The sequence below is a fragment of the Typopeltis vanoorti genome, chromosome 6 (genome assembly GCF_054136105.1).
Source record: "Typopeltis vanoorti isolate ZY-2024b chromosome 6, IOZ_Tvanoo_1.0, whole genome shotgun sequence".
In the NCBI taxonomy this organism is placed as follows: domain Eukaryota; kingdom Metazoa; phylum Arthropoda; class Arachnida; order Uropygi; family Thelyphonidae; genus Typopeltis; species Typopeltis vanoorti.
Genome location: NC_143554.1, coordinates 95,417,144 through 95,437,066, shown reverse-complemented (window position 1 = coordinate 95,437,066; position 19,923 = coordinate 95,417,144). Strand labels below are relative to the sequence as shown.

General features: G+C 35.8%; 1 protein-coding gene across 1 annotated transcript in view; it reads right to left on the bottom strand.

Annotated features, from left to right (window-relative positions):
* LOC150105722 (ATPase family gene 2 protein homolog A-like) overlaps positions 1–19,923 on the bottom strand; it is a 161,985-nt gene that overhangs the window by 35,321 nt on the left and 106,741 nt on the right. Inside the window, exons 10-11 of the mRNA XM_090395041.1 lie at positions 18,013–18,222; positions 5,505–5,638 (exon numbers count right to left, since the gene is read on the bottom strand). Coding sequence (XP_090251167.1) covers positions 5,505–5,638; positions 18,013–18,222 — 344 coding nt within the window. The remainder of the gene's footprint in view (positions 1–5,504; positions 5,639–18,012; positions 18,223–19,923) is intronic.

The window sequence follows — 19,923 nt, the reverse complement described above, 5'->3', positions numbered from 1 at the left end:
AGATGACCAAATTGTATTCTTATTGGCTTAAACCAATATACAAAATGATGGTACAACATGATCAAATTTCATGCCGGCTGGGGTGTCGCTCAGTTAAACAAGGCCCCCCGTTGTTTTCACCAAGGAACCAGGGCGAACAGCGAAAAGTCAGCTACTGGAACAAATCTGAAAGCACACCCCCAACTCAACATCACCAGAGTTAAAGATTGGTACTATCAACATAAGAAGCCTGAATGGCAAAGAAATGGAGCTAGCTAAGGAATTAGATAAGTACCAGATCGACATAATAGGGAGTGACTGAAACAAAAAAGACAAAAACTGGTGAGATCTTTCTGAGCAATAAATACAAAATGTTATATTCAGGCAATGACAATCAAGGAAAAGAAGGGGTAGCCATAGTATTCAACACTAAATACGAGGCTAATCTTCTTGAATGGCAGGCAGCCTCAAGTAGAGTGATGTGGGCAAATATCAGAATGGGGAACTGGACAATGAGACTTATTTGTGCCTATGGTTCCACACAATAATAATGGCAAATATCTGTTGAATTTCTGCTCAAGACATGGACTGGTTATTACTAACACCATGTTCCAATATAAAAATGTGCACAAATTCACATGGAGAGAAGAGGCATGGAATAAGAAAAGTCTCATTGACTATGTTATTGTTGATAGTGATATTTTCTCCCTGGTGCAGGACACCAGAGTGTATAGAGGATTTGAAATTGGAAGCGATCACTATTTAGTCTTGAGCAGGATAAAATTGAATTTCATATTGAAAAGAATGACATGTAAGAAAGTTTTAAAGCGAATAAAAGTTGAGCAGCTCTCAGATGTGAACTGTAGACTAAAATACACAAAGATTATTAAAAAAAAATGAAAGCATTTTAGAACAAGCCAAACATTGGAGATTCAGCGGCAAACACTGAAGAAAACCCTGATTGATTCAGCTAGAGAGGCATGTGGCAAAGTTGTCTGCAAGAATAGAAAAATCAGAACTCCATGGTGGACACAGGAAGTTAAAGAGGCAGTGAAGGAAAAGAAGAAAGCATATCAAAAGTTCCTGGCAAATAAGTCAGCTTGTGCTCTTAGAGAATACAGAGACAAATGCAAGAAAGCTAAACACTGTGTAAAACTAGCTAAACTAGCAAAGTCATGGAAGGACTTTGGCAAGAACATAGACAATAAATATCCAGAAGGTGGCAAAATATTCTGGAGGTTATTGAAGAAGCTTAGAAATGGAGGAAAGAGTGCTGCAAAAGGAGTTAGAGATGATAAAGGTGACATGAAAACAGGAGAAAAAGATATCCTTGAAGTAGGGAGTAATTACTTCAAAAAATTGTTAAATGAAACAAGCAGTGATAGGACAGTGGTAACAAACACTCAACAGGCATACAGTCAGGAATACATATCCATACTTGAAGTAGAAAAAGCCATCAAAGGCTTGAAATGTGGAAAGGAATCAGGAGTAGATGATATTCAACCAGAAATGCTGAAGTATGTGGTATAAATGTCTTACACTGGTTGCACTGCATAGTTCAGAAGGCCTGGACAGAGGGACAAATTCCCGATGATTGGAGTAGAGTTCTAATAGTACCCATATATAAAAAAGTGAATGTGAGAATTACAGAGGTATTTCCCTACTGAGTGTTCCAGGCAAGATCTATGCCAGTATACTTGAGAAATAGTTGAGAAGAATTGTGGAAGAAAATCTTTGTGAAGAACAAGCTTTATTCAGGTCAAATAGAGGCTGTCAGGATCAGATCTTCACTTTACGACAAATAGTCAACAAATCATGGGAATATAACAAAGATGTGTATTTAAGTTTTGTAGATCTGGAAAAGGCCTATGACAAGGTGCCAAGAGAGAAGCTATTCAATACACCAGTTATATGGTGTCAAATTATATCAAGCAATACTTAGTGTTTATTTGAGTTGCAAGGCAGCAGTTAGAATTGAAGGAAGTACAGAAAGATGGTTTAATGTTAAATCTGGTGTGAGACGAGGATGTACATTATCACCTCTGTTATTCATTATCTATATGGATCACATTATGAAGGAAAGTGGTATTAAACATGATATCAGAATTGGAGATGTTAATGTCAGCTCTTTGCTTTATGTGGACGATGTTATACTTCTAAATAAATCTGCTACAAGTCTGCAAGATTCTCTGACTAAATTGAATAACTGTTATAATATATATGGTATGAAGGTTAGTAATAAATATACAAAGACAATGAAAATAGGTAGAATTATTGAAAATGTCAACTGTGTTTTGAATGGGGAACCTGTGGAACAAGTAAAACATTTCACCTACTTAGGCACGATTTTTAGTGAAGATGGTAAATTAAATATGGAAATAGACAACAGAATCGACAAAGCTGGTATGGTAGGAAGTCAATTGAATAAATTCATATGGAATAAGAGAGAAATTAGTCGGAACACTAAATTAGCTGTATATAAGACAGTGTTCAAACCAGTTTTAACTTATGGATCTGAGAGCTGGGTCAGAAGTAAAACACTTGACCAAAGACTAGAGACCGCAGATATGAGAGTCCTGAGAAAGATTAGAGGCATGAACAGATAGCATCAATGGCAATATCATATTAGGAAAGAACTTGACATTGTCAGCATCCAGGAATGCATTAGCAGAGCTAATCTCAGGTGGTATGGTCACTTGAACGGGCGCAGAAAGATTAGCAAAACAAGTGTTCTCTGCCAGGTTGGCAAAAAAACGACCCAGAGGAAGACCAAGATATAGGTGGATTGATACGGTACAAAGTGCCTTAGACGATAGAAATATAAGATCTAATAATATTGGAGTCTTGACAAGTAACAGACTGATTTTGAGGAAAATAGTAGATAAGAAGTTAGTAATGATGTAAATTTTTCATGTAGTACTATCATATCCTGTACATCCCTTGAAGGTACATGTCAGGAATTTGATAATGATGATGATAATAATATTGGATGGGTTGCTTAAGGGTCAAAGCCAGATAACTGGAAGGAGACCTCCACATTGCCTTTTGGGAATGCCATGAACTGACTGGGGCTTCTGAACTAATGTCGAATCCTTACCTTCACATAGTGTATCCCGTTAAAAGGTATCTACTGGTTACTGAACGAACAAGGATGGGCTGGCAATTTGGGACTTTGATGACGAAATTGTATTCTTCAATTGGCTTAAACCACAAATGCATATGATGGTACAACATGAGGAGATTTCTTCTTGGCTGGGGGGGGGGGGGTAGTTAAACAAGGCCTCTGCTGATTTCACCAGGGAACCAGGGCAAACAGCGAAAAGTCAGCTATTGGAACAAGCTCAAACTCAACATCTAGAGGAAGAAGAATAAACTCAACTATCAATATAAGGGGATATTAATGGAACTTGCAGTAGAAATAGAAAAGTAACATGTGCACATAATTTGCATCACTGAGACAAAGAAGACAAGTGAGATCTTACTAAATATATAGAATGTTATTTTCAGGCAATAATGATCAAGGAAAGGAAGCAGTAGTGATAGCATACAACACCAAACATGTAGATAAACTTCTTGATTGGAAGACAGTTTCAAGTAGAGTTATGTTGGCAAATTTCAAAATGGGGAAACAGATAATGAATCAGCAGTTAGAATTGTAGAAAATACAGGAAGATGGTCTTGGTTTTATGTGTCTATGGTTTAATCTGTATTTAAGTTGTCAGTCAGAATTAGGAAATACAGGAAGATGGTTTGATGTAAATTCAGGGGGTAAGACAAGGATGCACATCATCACCACTCTTATTCATAATTATATAGAGATGACGTTGTACTTCTGAACACATCAAGTACAAGTCCCCCCATGATTCTAACTAAATTGATTACAGCTGTAAAAATTTGAATGAAAATCAGCAATAAAAAGACCAAAACTATGAAAATAGTAGGAACATAGAAAACATCAGCTGCATTGTAAATGAAGGTCCTATAGAATATAATTTCAGTAAAATGTTTCAGCTATTTAGGCATAGTTTTAGTGACAATGGCAAGTTAAATCTGGAAACAGACAATAGAATAAACTAAGGTAGTATGGCAGGTAGCCAGCTGAATAAATTTATATAGAATAAGAGAGTAATTAGCCAAAACATCAAACCAGCATTATACAAGACAGTGTTCAAGCCAGTTTTAATTTATGGATCTGAAAGTTGGGTTAGAAATAAAATACTTGATTAAATGACTAGAGATCAGAAATATGAAGGTTTTGAAAAAAAACAAAAAACAAAATAGAGTGAACTGATGGCTTCAATGGCAGAATCATAATAAAAATAAAGATATTAGAAAGGATCGTGACATTATTAACATTCAAGAATATGTGAGTAGAGTTAATCTAAGATTAGTATTGGCCACTTAAATAGAATTGGTGAAGAAAGGTTAGCAAAACAGTGTTTGGTGCCAAGATGAAGGAAATTTATGGATTAGAGATCCGAGATCAAAGACTAGAGATCAGAAATATGAAGGTTTTGAAAAAAAAAAAAAGAGTGAACTGATTGCTTCAATGGCAGAATCATAATAAAAATAAAGATATTAGAAAGGATCTTGACATTATTAGCATTCAAGAATATGTGAGTAGAGCTAATCTAAGATTAGTATTGGCCACTTAAATAGAATTGGTGAAGAAAGGTTAGCAAAACAGGTGTTTGATGCCAAGATGAAGGAAAGAGATCCAGAGGAAAACTAGAAGCCCAAGGTCTAAGTGGATTGATTCATTGAGAAGTGGCTTCGAAGAATTAAATGCTAGATATGACAATATTGGAGTGATCACTAGTAATAGACTGGTTTGGTGGAAAACTGTTCATAGGAGATTAATAATAAAGTAAACTTCATGAAGTGCTGTCACAGTTAACCTGAACATCCCTTGGGGGTACATATCAGGAAATTAATGATGACAATATTGGACAATATTTCATAATATTATAGCGCTGACAAGTGACAGACTAATTTGGAGAAACTGTTGACAAGGCTAGTGTTGTACTGTCACAGTATCCTGTACTCCCCTTGAGGATACATTATCAAGAAACCGAATGGCAAAAAAAAATAAAAAAAATTAAAAAAAAAAATAATAATAAAAAACCTTAGTCTTCCTGAACTTCACGTGGTTGGGAGTTACATAATATGTTAATGTCATGCAAAAAAAGACAAAATATAATAAGGATGTTTTTAATGAACTCGTGTCAAAAAGTAATTTTTTTTTTTAATCGTAACAAAATAATGGGTATGTGGGCTGTTCTCACATAATTTCCCAGGTCTTTTTTGTTCGCCAATTTAAAAACAGTTAAGTAAATTATCACAGACTGTCACAGTATCTATTCTTGCAAAATTTCAATAATATGCACTAAGCCAACCAACACCAAATGAAATTCTGCATTTATAATACTATTTTTGTATACATGAAAAGAACAAGTATCTGATGTACTGTCACATTTAAATTTTATCTACAAATGATTTGGGAGTTTATGCTACTACTCATTTACCTTCCACGCTCTGGTGCAAGTGCATCTATCTCATCAAAAAAAATTATAGATGGTGCAGCCTGCTTTGCCCTCCTAAAAAGTTGTCTTACAGCTCTTTCTGATTCACCTACCCATTTGTTGAACAGTTCGGGTCCCTACAGAAAAAAAGAAAGGAGAAAAATTACTTTCAGAGAATAATTATATACTGTATTAATAACTACAAATAATAAGCTTCAATTTTGACTTTTGCCATTTTCATTCTAGTGATGATTCAAATTTGAAATTTTAAAGAATATAAGTGTTAGAATATCACTAAAATCTAATACAATTATTTTACCAACAACAATAACCTGACTTAGTTTATAGACTGAGTCTGTAAATTGATGGTAGTATTGAGGTTTAAAAAGAAGTGTCAATATATTCATTCATATTATGCTGAAGTAGGTCAGTAAAGTTCTAAAAAGATGCCTACATGAATTCACACATTAGTAAAGAATGTTTTTCTGGTCCTGTCCAGTCAATTTTTTACTGTTAATATTCTTTGTCTTATTTCAATAATATTTAATATACATTATCTTGATATCCAGTTTAATGTTAAATTTCTTAATAATACAACCCATATAGCTTATAAACAGTATAAGTAACCATTGGCAACTTAAATAACAGTACATGTTGTTCTATATGAGTATACTTATATAAGGTTATTAGTTTTTTAAATACAGATGTCCAAAAGAGAACTCCGGGGTTTTCAATGAAATTTTATTAAGACATTTTGGAGAATATATTATCAAAGTACAATGTCACAAGTTTGATTACCTGTTAGTGCAACTCAATGTGTGCACCATTTATAGCCCTACACAGACATCAAAATGGAATTCTGCCTCAGACCATACTTGGATAAGCATATCCATGGGAATTACTTCTATGATTGCTGTTATCCTCACTTAATTAAAACTGTCCAAAGGAATTTCAACCGAGAGTATGGTAGGAATGCTCCAAGTGACAAAAGCATCTGCAAGTGGTATTAACAGTTATGGGAAACAGGAAGTGTTTTAACAGGGCACTCATCAGGTAAGCCTATACCAAGTGTGGAAAACTTGGAACAAATTTGACTGTGTTTCCCCAGAATGAGAATGTTGGGGGCCTCATTTTCCAACAGGGTGGAACTCCCCTGCCACAGTATGCAGCGATTGCGCAGACTGTGTTCAACAACTGATTCCCAGGAAAATGGATAGGCAGAGAAGGTCCCATTGCTAGGCCACCACACAGTCCTGATTTGACTCTAATGGATTTCTTCTTTTGGGGTTACTTAAAGACATTGTGTATCAAGTAAAAATCTAGTCCCTTGTTCACCTGCACCATAGAATAACAGCAACCATTGAAGCAATTCTTATGGATATGCTTACCTGAGTGTGGTTTGAGGTGGAATTCCATTTTGATGTCTGCAGGGCTGTAAATGGTGCATACAATAAGTTACACTAACAGATAATCAAACTTGTAGTTTGAGAATATATGTATATACATTTCTGCTTCAGAATGCCATAAAATAAATTTCATTGAAAACCACAGAGTTCTTTTTCAGACACCCTGTAATTTACCTTGGTGTTATACAGTTTTAAAAGTTATACAAAATTGAAGACACCTGTTATTTTAAGATTTCTCAATAAAAATTTGACACATTTTTTTTTTAACCTATCTTGAAATTGTAATTCTAACATTTTTGGTATTATTTACCGCACCCCCCCCTTTTTTGAATCATCTACTCCAGATGATTGGCATTTCTGTTTCTGGTATTAAAGAGAAAAGAAAATAGCATGTAATCTCCACATTTTAGAGTATTCCCACCCACCCACCCACCCACACACTATGTTGCCAAAAGTGTCCAGACAGCAACTGTTTGTATTTATCGTTACTACAGTGTCTCAACTCAATACAAATCCGGGCCTTCTCCTTACACTGCTATTACAGCCATTATCCTTCAGGGTAGATTCTCCACTAAAAGTTCTGGTAAACTGCTGCTGCTGGAATTCATTTCCAATCCTCTTGTAGTATGGTAAACAGCTGTGGCAAAGCTAGGTCCCTTGCTTTTAGTGTCAATTGGGCAAGTCACCTCAAAGATATTCAACAGGGTTGAGGTTGGGGCTTTGAACTGGCCTTTTTAGATTTTCTGCCTCCATGTCTTCAAACCACAGAGCTAGGTCCCTTGCTTTGTGAGTATGGTGCATTATCGTGTTGACACAGGAAAGGGCCTGTTCCAAACTGTTGTGGGAAGAACAGAATTGTCCAAAATGTCATGGTAGGCATTTTCATTTAAAAGATTCAGACACCAATGGGCCCAGTCCAAACCAGGAAAAACAGCCCCAGACCATTTTGCTACCACCTCCAAATTTTACAGTCAATACAAGACATTCTTGTAAGTATTGTTCACCAGGAAATCTGGTCCAGACACGTCGATCGAGATTGCTAGATCATGTACTGTGATTCATTGCTCCACAGGACCCTCTTCCATTGATCCAATCCAATGATGAAGATGTTTGCACCATTCCAAAAGATGCCAAGTATTGGCAGGTGTAATTAAGGGCTTGTGAACTGCAGTACAACCATGAAACCCAAAGGCAAACACCTCCTGCTGAACTCTCACTGGCATCCATTCCAGAATACATGCAGAGGTTGCCTGCAATGGTTGCTAAGGTTGACTGATGATTTACTGTGACAACATGCCGTGAGAGTTCACTGGTCCTGATTTGTCAGGTTCTTGGGCCTACCAGTTCAGGGGGGAGGGTCCATCACTTTTTTACTTCACAATAACCTTGCTGACAGGAGCATGTGCAATGTGGCAGAAATCTCTCAGACCAAATGGCCAAAACTTGTGGGCTTTGACTATCATACCTCAAATGGATTCAACTCTTTTCATCCACTCATCCTGATGGCAAAGAATGTCTACACTGCTAATGTCCACATACCTATGCTTATATAAAACATTGCAGATGTGTATCTGCATCATGTGTGAGGCAGTGTAGTGCTATGGAGGTGTTCAGACAACATAGTGTATATATAAATATTCTCACCATTGAGTTTTATAACATCTTAATTTTTTGTGTGTGTGTGTGTTTTTCTTCCATTTCTAAGTTTTCTCTAATGGCATCCAAAGCATCATGCCATCTCCATCACTGTATATGGTTGGGTACATGATGTTCAATGCCCTTCCCATTTCTCTCAACATCCATTGCAAGGGCTCAACTCTTGAAAATTCTCTGCACCAACCCTTTATATCATCTATGCCCTTTCTTCTGGTTGTCCCCTTCTCTTCATGCCATCCATTTTACCAAATATCAAGGATATCTTTCTACTGCCATCAATATCCTCCAGATATATTAAAAAATGATATATATTTACTCTTATTTCTAGAATTATATTCTTTCTGATTTACTTTTCTGTATAATTCTTCATTCTTTACCTTCTGCATTCATTCAATTCTGTAGCAAATATGAGATTATTATTATTATTATTTCGGGCAACTCCAGGAGTCCTTAGACTCATCGAGGGAGGCCCTAAACATCATGTCCACACAACTATGCGATTACATTCTCACAGTATCTATCATACCTTGCCTTGAACTCGTTCACCGTCATAGCACCCACAACAGACTCTGGCAGTTTATTCCACTCATTTACCACTCTAAAAGTAAAGAACCCAGCTCTAATATCCCAACCACACTCTTGCCCAGCTTCCATAGGTGTCCCCTAGTTCTCCCACCACCAGCCCTGATCTCAAAAATATCCTCTGATTAATCCTATAGAATCCCTTTAGCAATTTGAATGTCTCAATCATATCTCCCCTTTTCCGCCTATCAACTAGTTTCTGCAACCCACAAATCTTCAACCTGTTCTCATATGGTTCATTCCATAGACCTGTTATCATCTTAGTCACTCGCCTCTGGATCCTCTCCACCTCCTCCCCATCAAGAAGGAACCGAGGTAACCAAATCTGGGCACAGTAGTCGAGATGAGGTCTTATCAAGGCTCGGTACAGAGGTACAATAACTTGCTTGTCTCTGCTCATCAAGGTATTTTTCAACAACCAAGTGAGTTGATGAGCTGATTTAGCTACTTTTGCAATGTGCCCCCCTAAACTTCATCTCCCTATCCACCAACACTCCCAAGTCCCTGGCCTCATCAATCTCTTGGAGTACAGTTCCACCAATGTGGTATACTGCTGCTAATCTTTTCATCCCAAAATGCATACCCTTACATTTTGTCACATTAAATTGACATCCATTCTCCTTAGCCCAGAACTCCAATCTATCTAAGTCATCCTGCAAGACTTTGGCATCTTCTGCATTCACTATTGCCCTACCCAACTTTGCATTATCAGCGAACAAATGAATTGTTCCACTTAGATCCTTCCCTATATTGTTAATGAACAGATTAAACAGCAGTGGTCCAAGAACAGAACCCTGTGGCACACCACTAGTCACAGGCCATCTTTTGAACTCTACTCCTGAATAAACTACTCTTTGATATCTCTCCATCAACCAACCACCTATCCATCTCACCAACCCTATATCCATTCCCATATGTTGTAGTTTACGGATTAGTATTCCATGTGGTATCCTGTCAAACGCCTTTGCCAGGTCCAGCAGTATCACTGTAAACCCATTTCCCTTATCCAGTTCATCCGTCACCTTGTTATAAAACTTGAGCAAGTTACTGAAGCATGATCTACCCTTCACAAAGCCATGCTGTCCCCTGTACAGTATCTCATTTTCATCAATCCATTCCTGTATTTTTCCCTTGACTACTTTCTCCAAGACCTTGACAACGACTCCTGATATGCTAATCGGTCGGTAATTTGCAACCGTAGTCTTGGATCCTCCTTTATGCAGTGAAACTATTTTCCCCTCTTTCCACACCTTCGGGACTAAACCAGACCTGAGACTCGGATTAAACAACATGGTCAAGGGCACTGATAATTCCTTATCCGCTTCACGCAAGACCCGTGCCGGTATACCATCCAATCCCACAGATGTGTTCACATTAAGGTTCTGTAATAGACTAGTCACCTCCACTTCATTCATCACTATTCCCGTATAAACTAATGGTTCCTTCATTTTTTCAATGTCACCACCTGGATGATATGCTTTTGCAAAGTGCGCGCTCAGTAACTCCACTATATCGACTGATTCAGTGACCTCCTTACCATTGTCATTCCTTAAAATCATTTTGCCCTGTACAGTTTTTTTCTTGCTTGCAGCATATTGAAAGAACTGTTTGGGATTCTCTTTTGCTTGCATTGCTAGTTTCCTTTCATAATCCGCTTTTGCTTTTTTTACCACACTCGTTACCTTTCTGGCCTGCGCTTTATACCGTTCGTGTGCCTGCAGGTCACCCCTTTCTTTAAATTCCCTCCACAGTTGTTTCTTTTTTTGCAGCTCAAGCTTAATGGTTTTATTCATCCATTTAACCCCTACTTGTTTTACTATTCGGACCCTAGGTATACAATCAGCCATAACCTCCTGTAAATGCTCCTTGACCACTTCCCATGCTCTATCGACGTCCAGCCCTTGCAGTTGTACATGCCATGGCACTGATCCAAGCAATCTCCTAAGCTTGTCATACCTGCCAAGCACGGTAACTCCACATATACCCTGTCTTAATCGAAAATTCCACACCTTTAGCCACCTTCCAGGTCAAGACCTTATGATCACTCTCACCAATAGGTGGCAACATGGTCATATTCATTACAGTCAAATTCTGAGATGCTATTACCAGGTCAAGCACTCTCACACCCCTAGTATTTTCAATTACATGCTGTCTCAGATAGTTATCCCTTAATAATTGAATAAAATCCTTTTCCTTCCTCACGTGTCCTCTCCTCCTTCCAATCAATGTTACCATAGTTGAAATCCCCCATAATAATTACCCTCCTTCTACTCATTTCATCAATTTCCCTATGCATACTATCTCCACCATTTATTCCATCACCTGGAATGGGTAATGGTTAAAGATCATAAGGCATTTGCTTTACAGTGTTTAATCATTATCCACATCTTGCAACCATAGAGAAATATAATTTCTCCCACTGTTTAATAAAACACAACCAGTGAAATAATTATAACATGTATGGAATCATTACTAAATACTAACATCAAGTTCTTTCCTAATATCTTCCTTTCTAATATAATTGTGCAATGATGCTATTTGTTCACACTCCTAATTTTAATCAGAACTCGTATCTGATCTCTGGTCTTTGTTAAACCATTTTACTTCTAACCCAGCTCTCGAAACTGTAAGTAAAATCTGGTTAGAATAGTCTTGAGTCTTGTATGGAGTTTAGCGTTTTCACTAATTTTTCTCTTATTCCATATAAATTTATTCAGCTGATTTGCCACCATACCAGCTTTGCTTAATCTACTGTCTATTTCCATATTTAATTTGAGATTTTCTCTAAAAGTTTTTGCCAAAATACTTGAAATGTTTTATTTGTTCTGTGTGTTCTCCATTCGAGATGAAGGTAATATCTTCAATGTTCCTGCTTATTTCTATAATCTTTATCTTTTTATCAGTAACTTTTATACCAAATTTGTAACAGCAGTCATTCAGTTTAGTAAAAAAAAAAAAATATTTCAGAATTTTACTATATTTAGGCTATAAACTCATCCACCTGATTTACTTTATGTAGATGAGTCGAACATGTCCAATGTTCATACCAGATTTAATGTCGATTTCTTTTGTAATGAGATCCATGCAGATGAATAACAATGGAGATAGGCTGCACACTTGTCTTATACTTGATTTTACATCAAATCATCTTCCTGTATCTTCTTCAATTCTAACTGAAGACAACTTAAATATAGACTATGTATTGCTCAATATACTATCCCATTTACACCACATCATTATAGCATTTTTAATACCTTTTCTCTTGGCTACATCGTAATATGCCTTTTCCAGATCTACAAAATTAGACAAAGATCATAGTTATATGCAAAAGAAATTCATGGGAAATAAATTAGAAAAGTAAAATCATGGGTCCTACAAAAGGAACCATACATGTGGCACACAAAAACAAAAAAAAATGAAAAGTACATATGTAAACAACAATAGGATACATAAGAAAGAACTAGAAGAGCATGAAATTATAAAAATATAGAATTAACATTTAAAATTTTGAAAGGTTACATTAGCTTTCTTCCTTTTGTTCTGTTTCCAGTGATTTCTTAAATTAATGTCACTTAATCTGAATTTTCAATTAAAATCAAAAGTTTGTTAAAAACCGAAAAATTCTAGATAAAAAATTTAGAACTTTTATGGGTCTTTCAAATACAAAATGAACTGCTACTCAAACAAATTTCTTAACTTTTACTTAAATTTCAAATTAAACAAATACTGTATATTGTGTATACTGTATACATTTGAAAATCCTTGAAAGGGTTCTTGATGGAAGACTGAAAAAGGAGGTGGAGATTGCAAAGGAGCAGTTTGGCTTCATGCCTGGTTGATCGACAACTGATGCTATCTTTAGGTTATGGCAGATGATGGAAAAGTTTCGAGAGAAACAACGGGAGCTACATCTGGTGTTTATTAATCTGGAGAAAGTGTATGATAGAGTGCCAAGGCAAGAAGTCTGAAGGTGTCTGAGGGAGAAGAAGGTACCAGAGAAATGTATCAGGTTCGTGTAGGAGATGTACAAAAATGTGAAGACAAGAGTTCGGACCTGCCTGGGAGAGACAAAAAGCTTTCAAGTGACAGTTGGTTTGCATCAAGGTCAGCATTAAGTCTGTTCCTGTTTAATATTATAATGGAGGTGGTGACGGAAGAGGTGACAGAAGACGTGCCTTGGATAATGTTGTAAGCAAATGACATTGTGCTGTGTTCAGAATCAAGAGAAAAAGTGGCAGGTAAACTGGAAAGATGGAGGAGAGTATTGAAAGAGAGAGGTATGAGGCTGAGCAGAAGCAAGACCGAATACATGTGTTGCAAAGTGGATGGCAGCCAAGAGACAGATCTGGAGCTGGAAGGAAATGTCATCAGGAAGGTTAATGACTTTAGATACTTCGGTTCAATAGTGAAAGAGGATGGAGAGACTGAGAAGCAAGTGGGATGCAGGATACAAGCTGGATGATGGAACTGGAGAGAGATAGCTGGAGTGCTATGTGATAAGAGGGTGCTGATCAAAAGGGAAAAATCTACAGGACAGTGGTGAGACCAGCTATGACATATGCTATGGAAATTGTGGCCCTGAGGAAAATCAACATCAGCAAGATGGAGGTAGCAGAGATGAGAATGCTTAGGTGGATGTGTGGCATGACCAGAAAGGTTCATCTGAGAAATGACTATGTAAGGGGAATGGTGAAAACTTAAGAGCAAAGATACAGGAGGCAAGGTTGAGATGGCTTGGTAATGTGACAAGGAGGGAGAATGAGTATATGGAAAGAAAGGTCATGCAGATGGATATGGAGGGGAGGAGGAAGCATGGGTGGCCAAAGAAGAGATGGGAAGCTGGTGGAGGAGGACCTGAGGATGAAAAGTTGGATGTGGATCCTACTTAAGTGGGATAAGCTGCAGAAGAAGAAGCATTTCATTTTTTTTCTATTTGTCTTCCATTACGGTTTGCATTTGTACCTTTTTTATGTTGTAATTGTGTGTACTTTATGTATATGTGGATCCTGCCAATCCTTTACTTCTCATTATTTTTTTTTTTATTTTTTGGAATTTCCTGTTTTCCTTTATTCTGATTCCAGTGATTTCTTTATTTTGATTTCCAGCAATTTCATTTACTACTCTAAATTTCTTTTGTTATATTTCTAGCATTTTCCTTTGTTCTGTTTCCTGCAATATCCTTTGTTATGTTATTTGCAATTTCTTTTGTTATTTAAATTTTGAAAGGTTATATCAGCTTAAATTAATGTCACCAGAAATCTTCATAATGAACTACTATAAATATGTGAAGGCTGTAAAAATTCAGGTTTTTACAATTAAAATCAACATCTAGGTCAAAAACTCAGACTGCAAGGAACTGAAGTTTCAGGGATACGTTGCTAAAATTTTGAGGACAGCAAAGTGGATTACTGCAATATGCAGAGGACACTGGCATGTAGAAGTAAAGATGTTCTCATTCCACTGTATAAGGCTTTGAACAGGCCATGTATGGATGTTTGTGTACAGATTTGGTCATTACTTTTTCAAAAGGATGAAGAGATATTGGAAAGGATGCAGAGATGACTGACTAAGGTGGTGGTTGCTAGTTTCTGGAATGCTGAATATGAAGCAGACAGAAGAAATGCAATTTGTAAAATCTGATAGATAGGAAGAGATATGATTAAGACATATAAGCTGGTAAGGGGGGTTATTATCATATCAATGTAGATGAAGTTTTCCATAGAATGGGGAAGAAAGAAGGGGGAAACAAGAGGCCATCCTGGAAGCTGTGAGAAGTTTTTTGAGTAGGCTTTTTGCATGGTGAGTGGGGGTGGCTAGAATGTACTGCCTGAGACGGTGATAAGTGCGAAGACAGTGAATACATTTAAGGCATGGTATGATGAACTGTGCATGTGACAGTAGAACCCACAATGAGTCTTTGGAATCCATGGAGGTCTGATGATAATTCTCTGGTATTTCTTTTATTTCTGGTGATTACTTTGTTCTGTTTTCCACGATTTTTCTTTGTTTTTCACAATTGCTTGTGTTATTTCCTGTGATTTCTATTATTTTTCACAATTCCTTATCTTCTATTTCTAATGATTTCCTTTGCTTTGTCTCCTGTAATTTTATTATTATTATTATTATTATTCCTGATACCTCCAAGGAGTCCAAAGACTCATCGTGGGAGGTATCAACTGTCTCAACCATCACACCGAATCTCTACTACGAATCATCTCCATCAACACCATCTACCGCCCACCTCCATCACCACCATAACTAGTATTTTTTGTCTGTAAATTGCGTGTGTTCTGAAGAGCCGATTTGTCTGTATGCGGGATGAAAAACCCTGCTACCTCCGTATGAGATTGGCTAATTCACCTTCGACTGAAATCATCTAGATAAAGATTCCTCCCGTCACAACGAGAATCAAACTTTGGCCTATTCCAATCGAAGGGCGCAATGTATCATAGTTCTTCCAATTTTGCTACAGAGGCACTTAAATTAATTAATTAATTTACTTTATGCTTTCTGCAATTTTTTTTCTTTGTTATTTCTATGATTTATTTTCTTTCTTGCAATTTCCTTCATTAAAATTTTTTACAATTTCTTCTGTGTTACTTTATGTGATTTCTTTTGTTCTAGATGTGTGGTGGTAGGGAGGAAGGGGGTTAATATTTTTATCCTCAATTCACTGTAGTGAAGCTTGCATTATAGGGGTTTGCTATAACAATCATTTACTATATATTTCACACACAAACTCTGTTTACTTATGCTTGGGTAAAGGATTAAAACAATTTTTTTTTTTTTTTGGTTAAGAATATGGAAGTTCAAGATTGTCTTTAGGTGGAAGATGAATTTCGTCAACCTACTTATTGGAGGTTTGAAAAAAAGTTCCACGTTTTATCTCTAGAGCAGGGTTCCTTGATTATATAAAAAAAATAAATTTTTAAACTTGCTTGACTCATTAACAGTTCTAATGTTCTTGGCATATGTTCCACCAAGGTAAACCTTGGTGGAACAACACACACACACACACACACACACACACACACACACACACGGATCATAAACAATCAGAAAATGTTTTGCAATCACTTTCTTGTCTGGTACTTTGTTTTACTTATTTTTGTTGAATTATAATAAATTCCATCCAGCAAAAAGAGAGAAGTTATTATAATTATTTTTGAATTGTTTTGCGAATAAAAAAAAAATAGTTTAATTAAGGTGGGTAAAAAAATTCGATGAGCCTTAAACCTAAGACAAAAATTACTACACTGCAGTATATGGATATATGAAAACATATGCATCATGCTATAAGGGTCTTATAATTGTTTGCACAGAACAGTCAGAAATTGTTCAGAGATGAATTTTTGATCATCCATATTTCTATAGTATTCAAAGAGGAATATCAACTGGTGGTACTTTAAGAGCATCCAGTTACATTAACTTCAATGATTATAATTACTGAAGTGAGTTCGAGAACATTTCACTCATGCAAGAGAAGATACATTTATCAGCAACACAATCAAAACAAAGCTTCTCATTAACTTGCTAATTTTAATACTGCTACATAAAGCATCTGCACTTCTCATCCATTTTAGAATGAGGTACAGTTAAACGTTCTCAACAGCCTTCTGCCAATAAGGAAACTAATTGTTGTTTCATTTTCTTTACAATCACTGAATATTATTCTGATAAAATAGCTGAAAAATATAATGATAATAAAAATGATTTTATTTTTTCCTAGGTCCAAATTAAGAATTAAAGTAATAAAATTTGTAGAAACAAATTATAGAAAGATGTTTAAACAAATTTATGTCTTTATGGTTTCCCATCTGAAAAACAAACCACATATTTGCAGTCATCAAATGCTACTGCTGCAATGTTGAAGAATGGCAAGGTGCTGTCAGGGAATAGTTATCAATGCTGATGAGTACCAGCAGTACCACGAACATACTGCTTGCTGTCCACGGTAAGTCATTATGCAAGAATGCTTTTTTTTTTTTTTTGAGCAGCAGAAAGGAAGCGAGCAAACTTTTTTTTAAAGAAAGAAGACTGTAGGCTATATAAACTTTTATAGATATTTTTTTATCTATAGAAGTTTATATAGTCCCCTGAGCAAACTAGGTGGTACAAGCAAACTTCAATGGAAACAATATGATCAACAATGATCTACTGTTTTAACTGAAAACTGATAATTTCAGAATAAATCAATACTTGTATTGATACAAACTGCAGCTCAGTCAGTAAAGACGATGCTTTACAGGTAGGAACGAATGGGTTCAAATCCCAGCTAAAAAGCACTTGGAAGAGAGTGAATGTTTGTAAAATTTGTGCAAAACAAGCTAAGGTAGTTTTTTCCAACTGATTAACTAGTTTCAGATAGAGATGGCAGAGTTTCTCCTGGAAATTGTTTTTCATCCCATAAGACAGACAAGCTGACTAGAGAATACATGCAATCATAGTATTACTATAGTTATCATAGTATTAATTAAGTTTATAAGAAGACAAGCTCTAAGTTCCTTGACTGTAAGAGACCATTAAGGCTAGTCGATACGGATAGGATGTGATACTGTTGTTTGAATTTCCCTAGCTCATAATAACCTTACCTCTTCAGCATCTTGAATAGGTAGGTACAACAGAAAGATTTAACTAGAAAGTACTAGAGAAGTAATGAGGTATTTGGTATGCATATGTATACTCAGGAAGAGGATTACCAGAGATGTAAATAGTTTCTGATTTTAAAATGTTAAGATATGTTTAGAATAAGTTAAGAAAATAACAGAGTTCATAATAAAATTTTCAGATGCCAAAGAAACTGGTTTGTTGAATGTGTGTGTGTGTGTGTGTGTGTGTGTGTGTGTGTGTGTATAGAAGCTACAAACCTTAACAGCAATAAAATTCAACCCACTTTCAGTAGCTAATGCCTTTACTATCATAGTTTTGGAACATCCTGGTGGACCATACATTAATAAACCAGAAGAAGGATGGATTGCAAATTTCTTGAATGCATCTGGGTGTTTCATTGGCCATTCAACAGCCTTTCTTAATTCATTCTTTACTTCATGCATTCCTCCTATATCACTCCAATAAACCTGAAAAGAAACGTGTTAATTAAAAATAAAGCAATAATGTAAATGTGAAAATTAATAAAATGAAATTATTAAATGCCAACAGATTATCTAGAAAACAAGGAATTAGAAAAATATCACAAGAGTGAAAAATGACCTGCATAAATTGTCAACATGTTCATCAAGCCGTTGTCAATCACTGGTGTGTTAATTAATTTTAAAGAATGACATATTCAGCATGTGCTAAAACAGGCAAATTATGATTGCAAGAATAACAAAACAATAGACGATGACATTTTGGAAATACCATTGTCTTTTTGGCTCTTAACAACATGATTGCACATCAGTGCCAGACTGCCTTTTGTTCTTGAAGGTTTAACTGTGTATTTTCATGCTATGTACACTGATAAGTCCAGTGTACATTTATGTATCATATCATTTTTAAACAGGAGCCTCTTTCATGATAAAAATGAAAACATAAAATTATGCATGACAATCAAAAACATGATAATTTCTTGCTTAACTCTACTAATTCTATTTTCTTAGTTTCCTATCACCTTAGCACCAAGGTTATGATTTTTGATTAGTCAAGATGGGTAATGCACAGCCAATTTATTTATAACCTGCTGCAGTTGTCAGAAAATGTTACCAATGCATAAATGAATGCGAATAACAACAAAGTACAGTCATTACAAAATATATAAAAGATGAAATAAATCCAAATGATTTTATATTAATAGAATGACTTTATAAGTATAGGTAATGTATCCAAATATCTATGAAAGGATGTGGAGAAAAATATTTTAATCAAAATAGGGAAAAAAATTAAGACTTTGTATCATACAGAAACTTAAAAATAATGAATAATTTTTTGGAGTTTTTTTAATAAACATAAAGATGCTCTTAAATCTACTGGAGAGGTAGAGATTAAAAAAAACCCCAGTAATTGACTACTGTGTTATAAAGATGATCCTTGCATTTATATTCATCTTTCTCCTCTACAGCAGAAAACTATAGCACTGAGTAAAAAAAAAAAAATTAAAAAATGAAGATCCTCTCTCAGCTGCGTTTTGCGATCATATGACCAAACTCCAGCAATATTTGCAGAAATAGTCATAGAAGAAAAAAAAATAAGCATCATAAAGAGGATCCAAGCATTTCTCTTCATCTCTCGCTCTACCACATATAATGCATGTTCAAGCGATCACTGGAGAAAAAAAAAAAAAGAACAAAAATCCCCTTTCAGTTGCTATTTAAAATGCTTTTGCCATCATCACTCCCTCCTCCAATTCCCATCTCATCCTCCAAACAGCCATATAACCCATACAGTTAAAACACTGGAAACTTGAATTCAAGATGGCAGTTATTAATCTGCCTAAGTCTCATTTTCAATAATCAGCTTGCTTCCTCCTCTACCTAAGCATTGAATAAAACTCCCCTTTAAAGAATATGAGCCCAGATATCCTATTCTGATCTAATTAGATATCAAGCTGGGCCACTGATTATCCAACTACTACCTATCACTGTTCTCCAACGATAGGTAGTAGTTGGACTACTACCTATCGATGGAGACCAACTACTACCTATGTCCTTCATATCTGTGCAGTAGCACAGATATGAAGAAAAAAACATCCTTTCTTAAATCCAGAAGGATACAATTTGGCATTTAATAATCAGTAATTGACTACTGATAGCTATTAATGATGTATATTAATGATGTAAGAG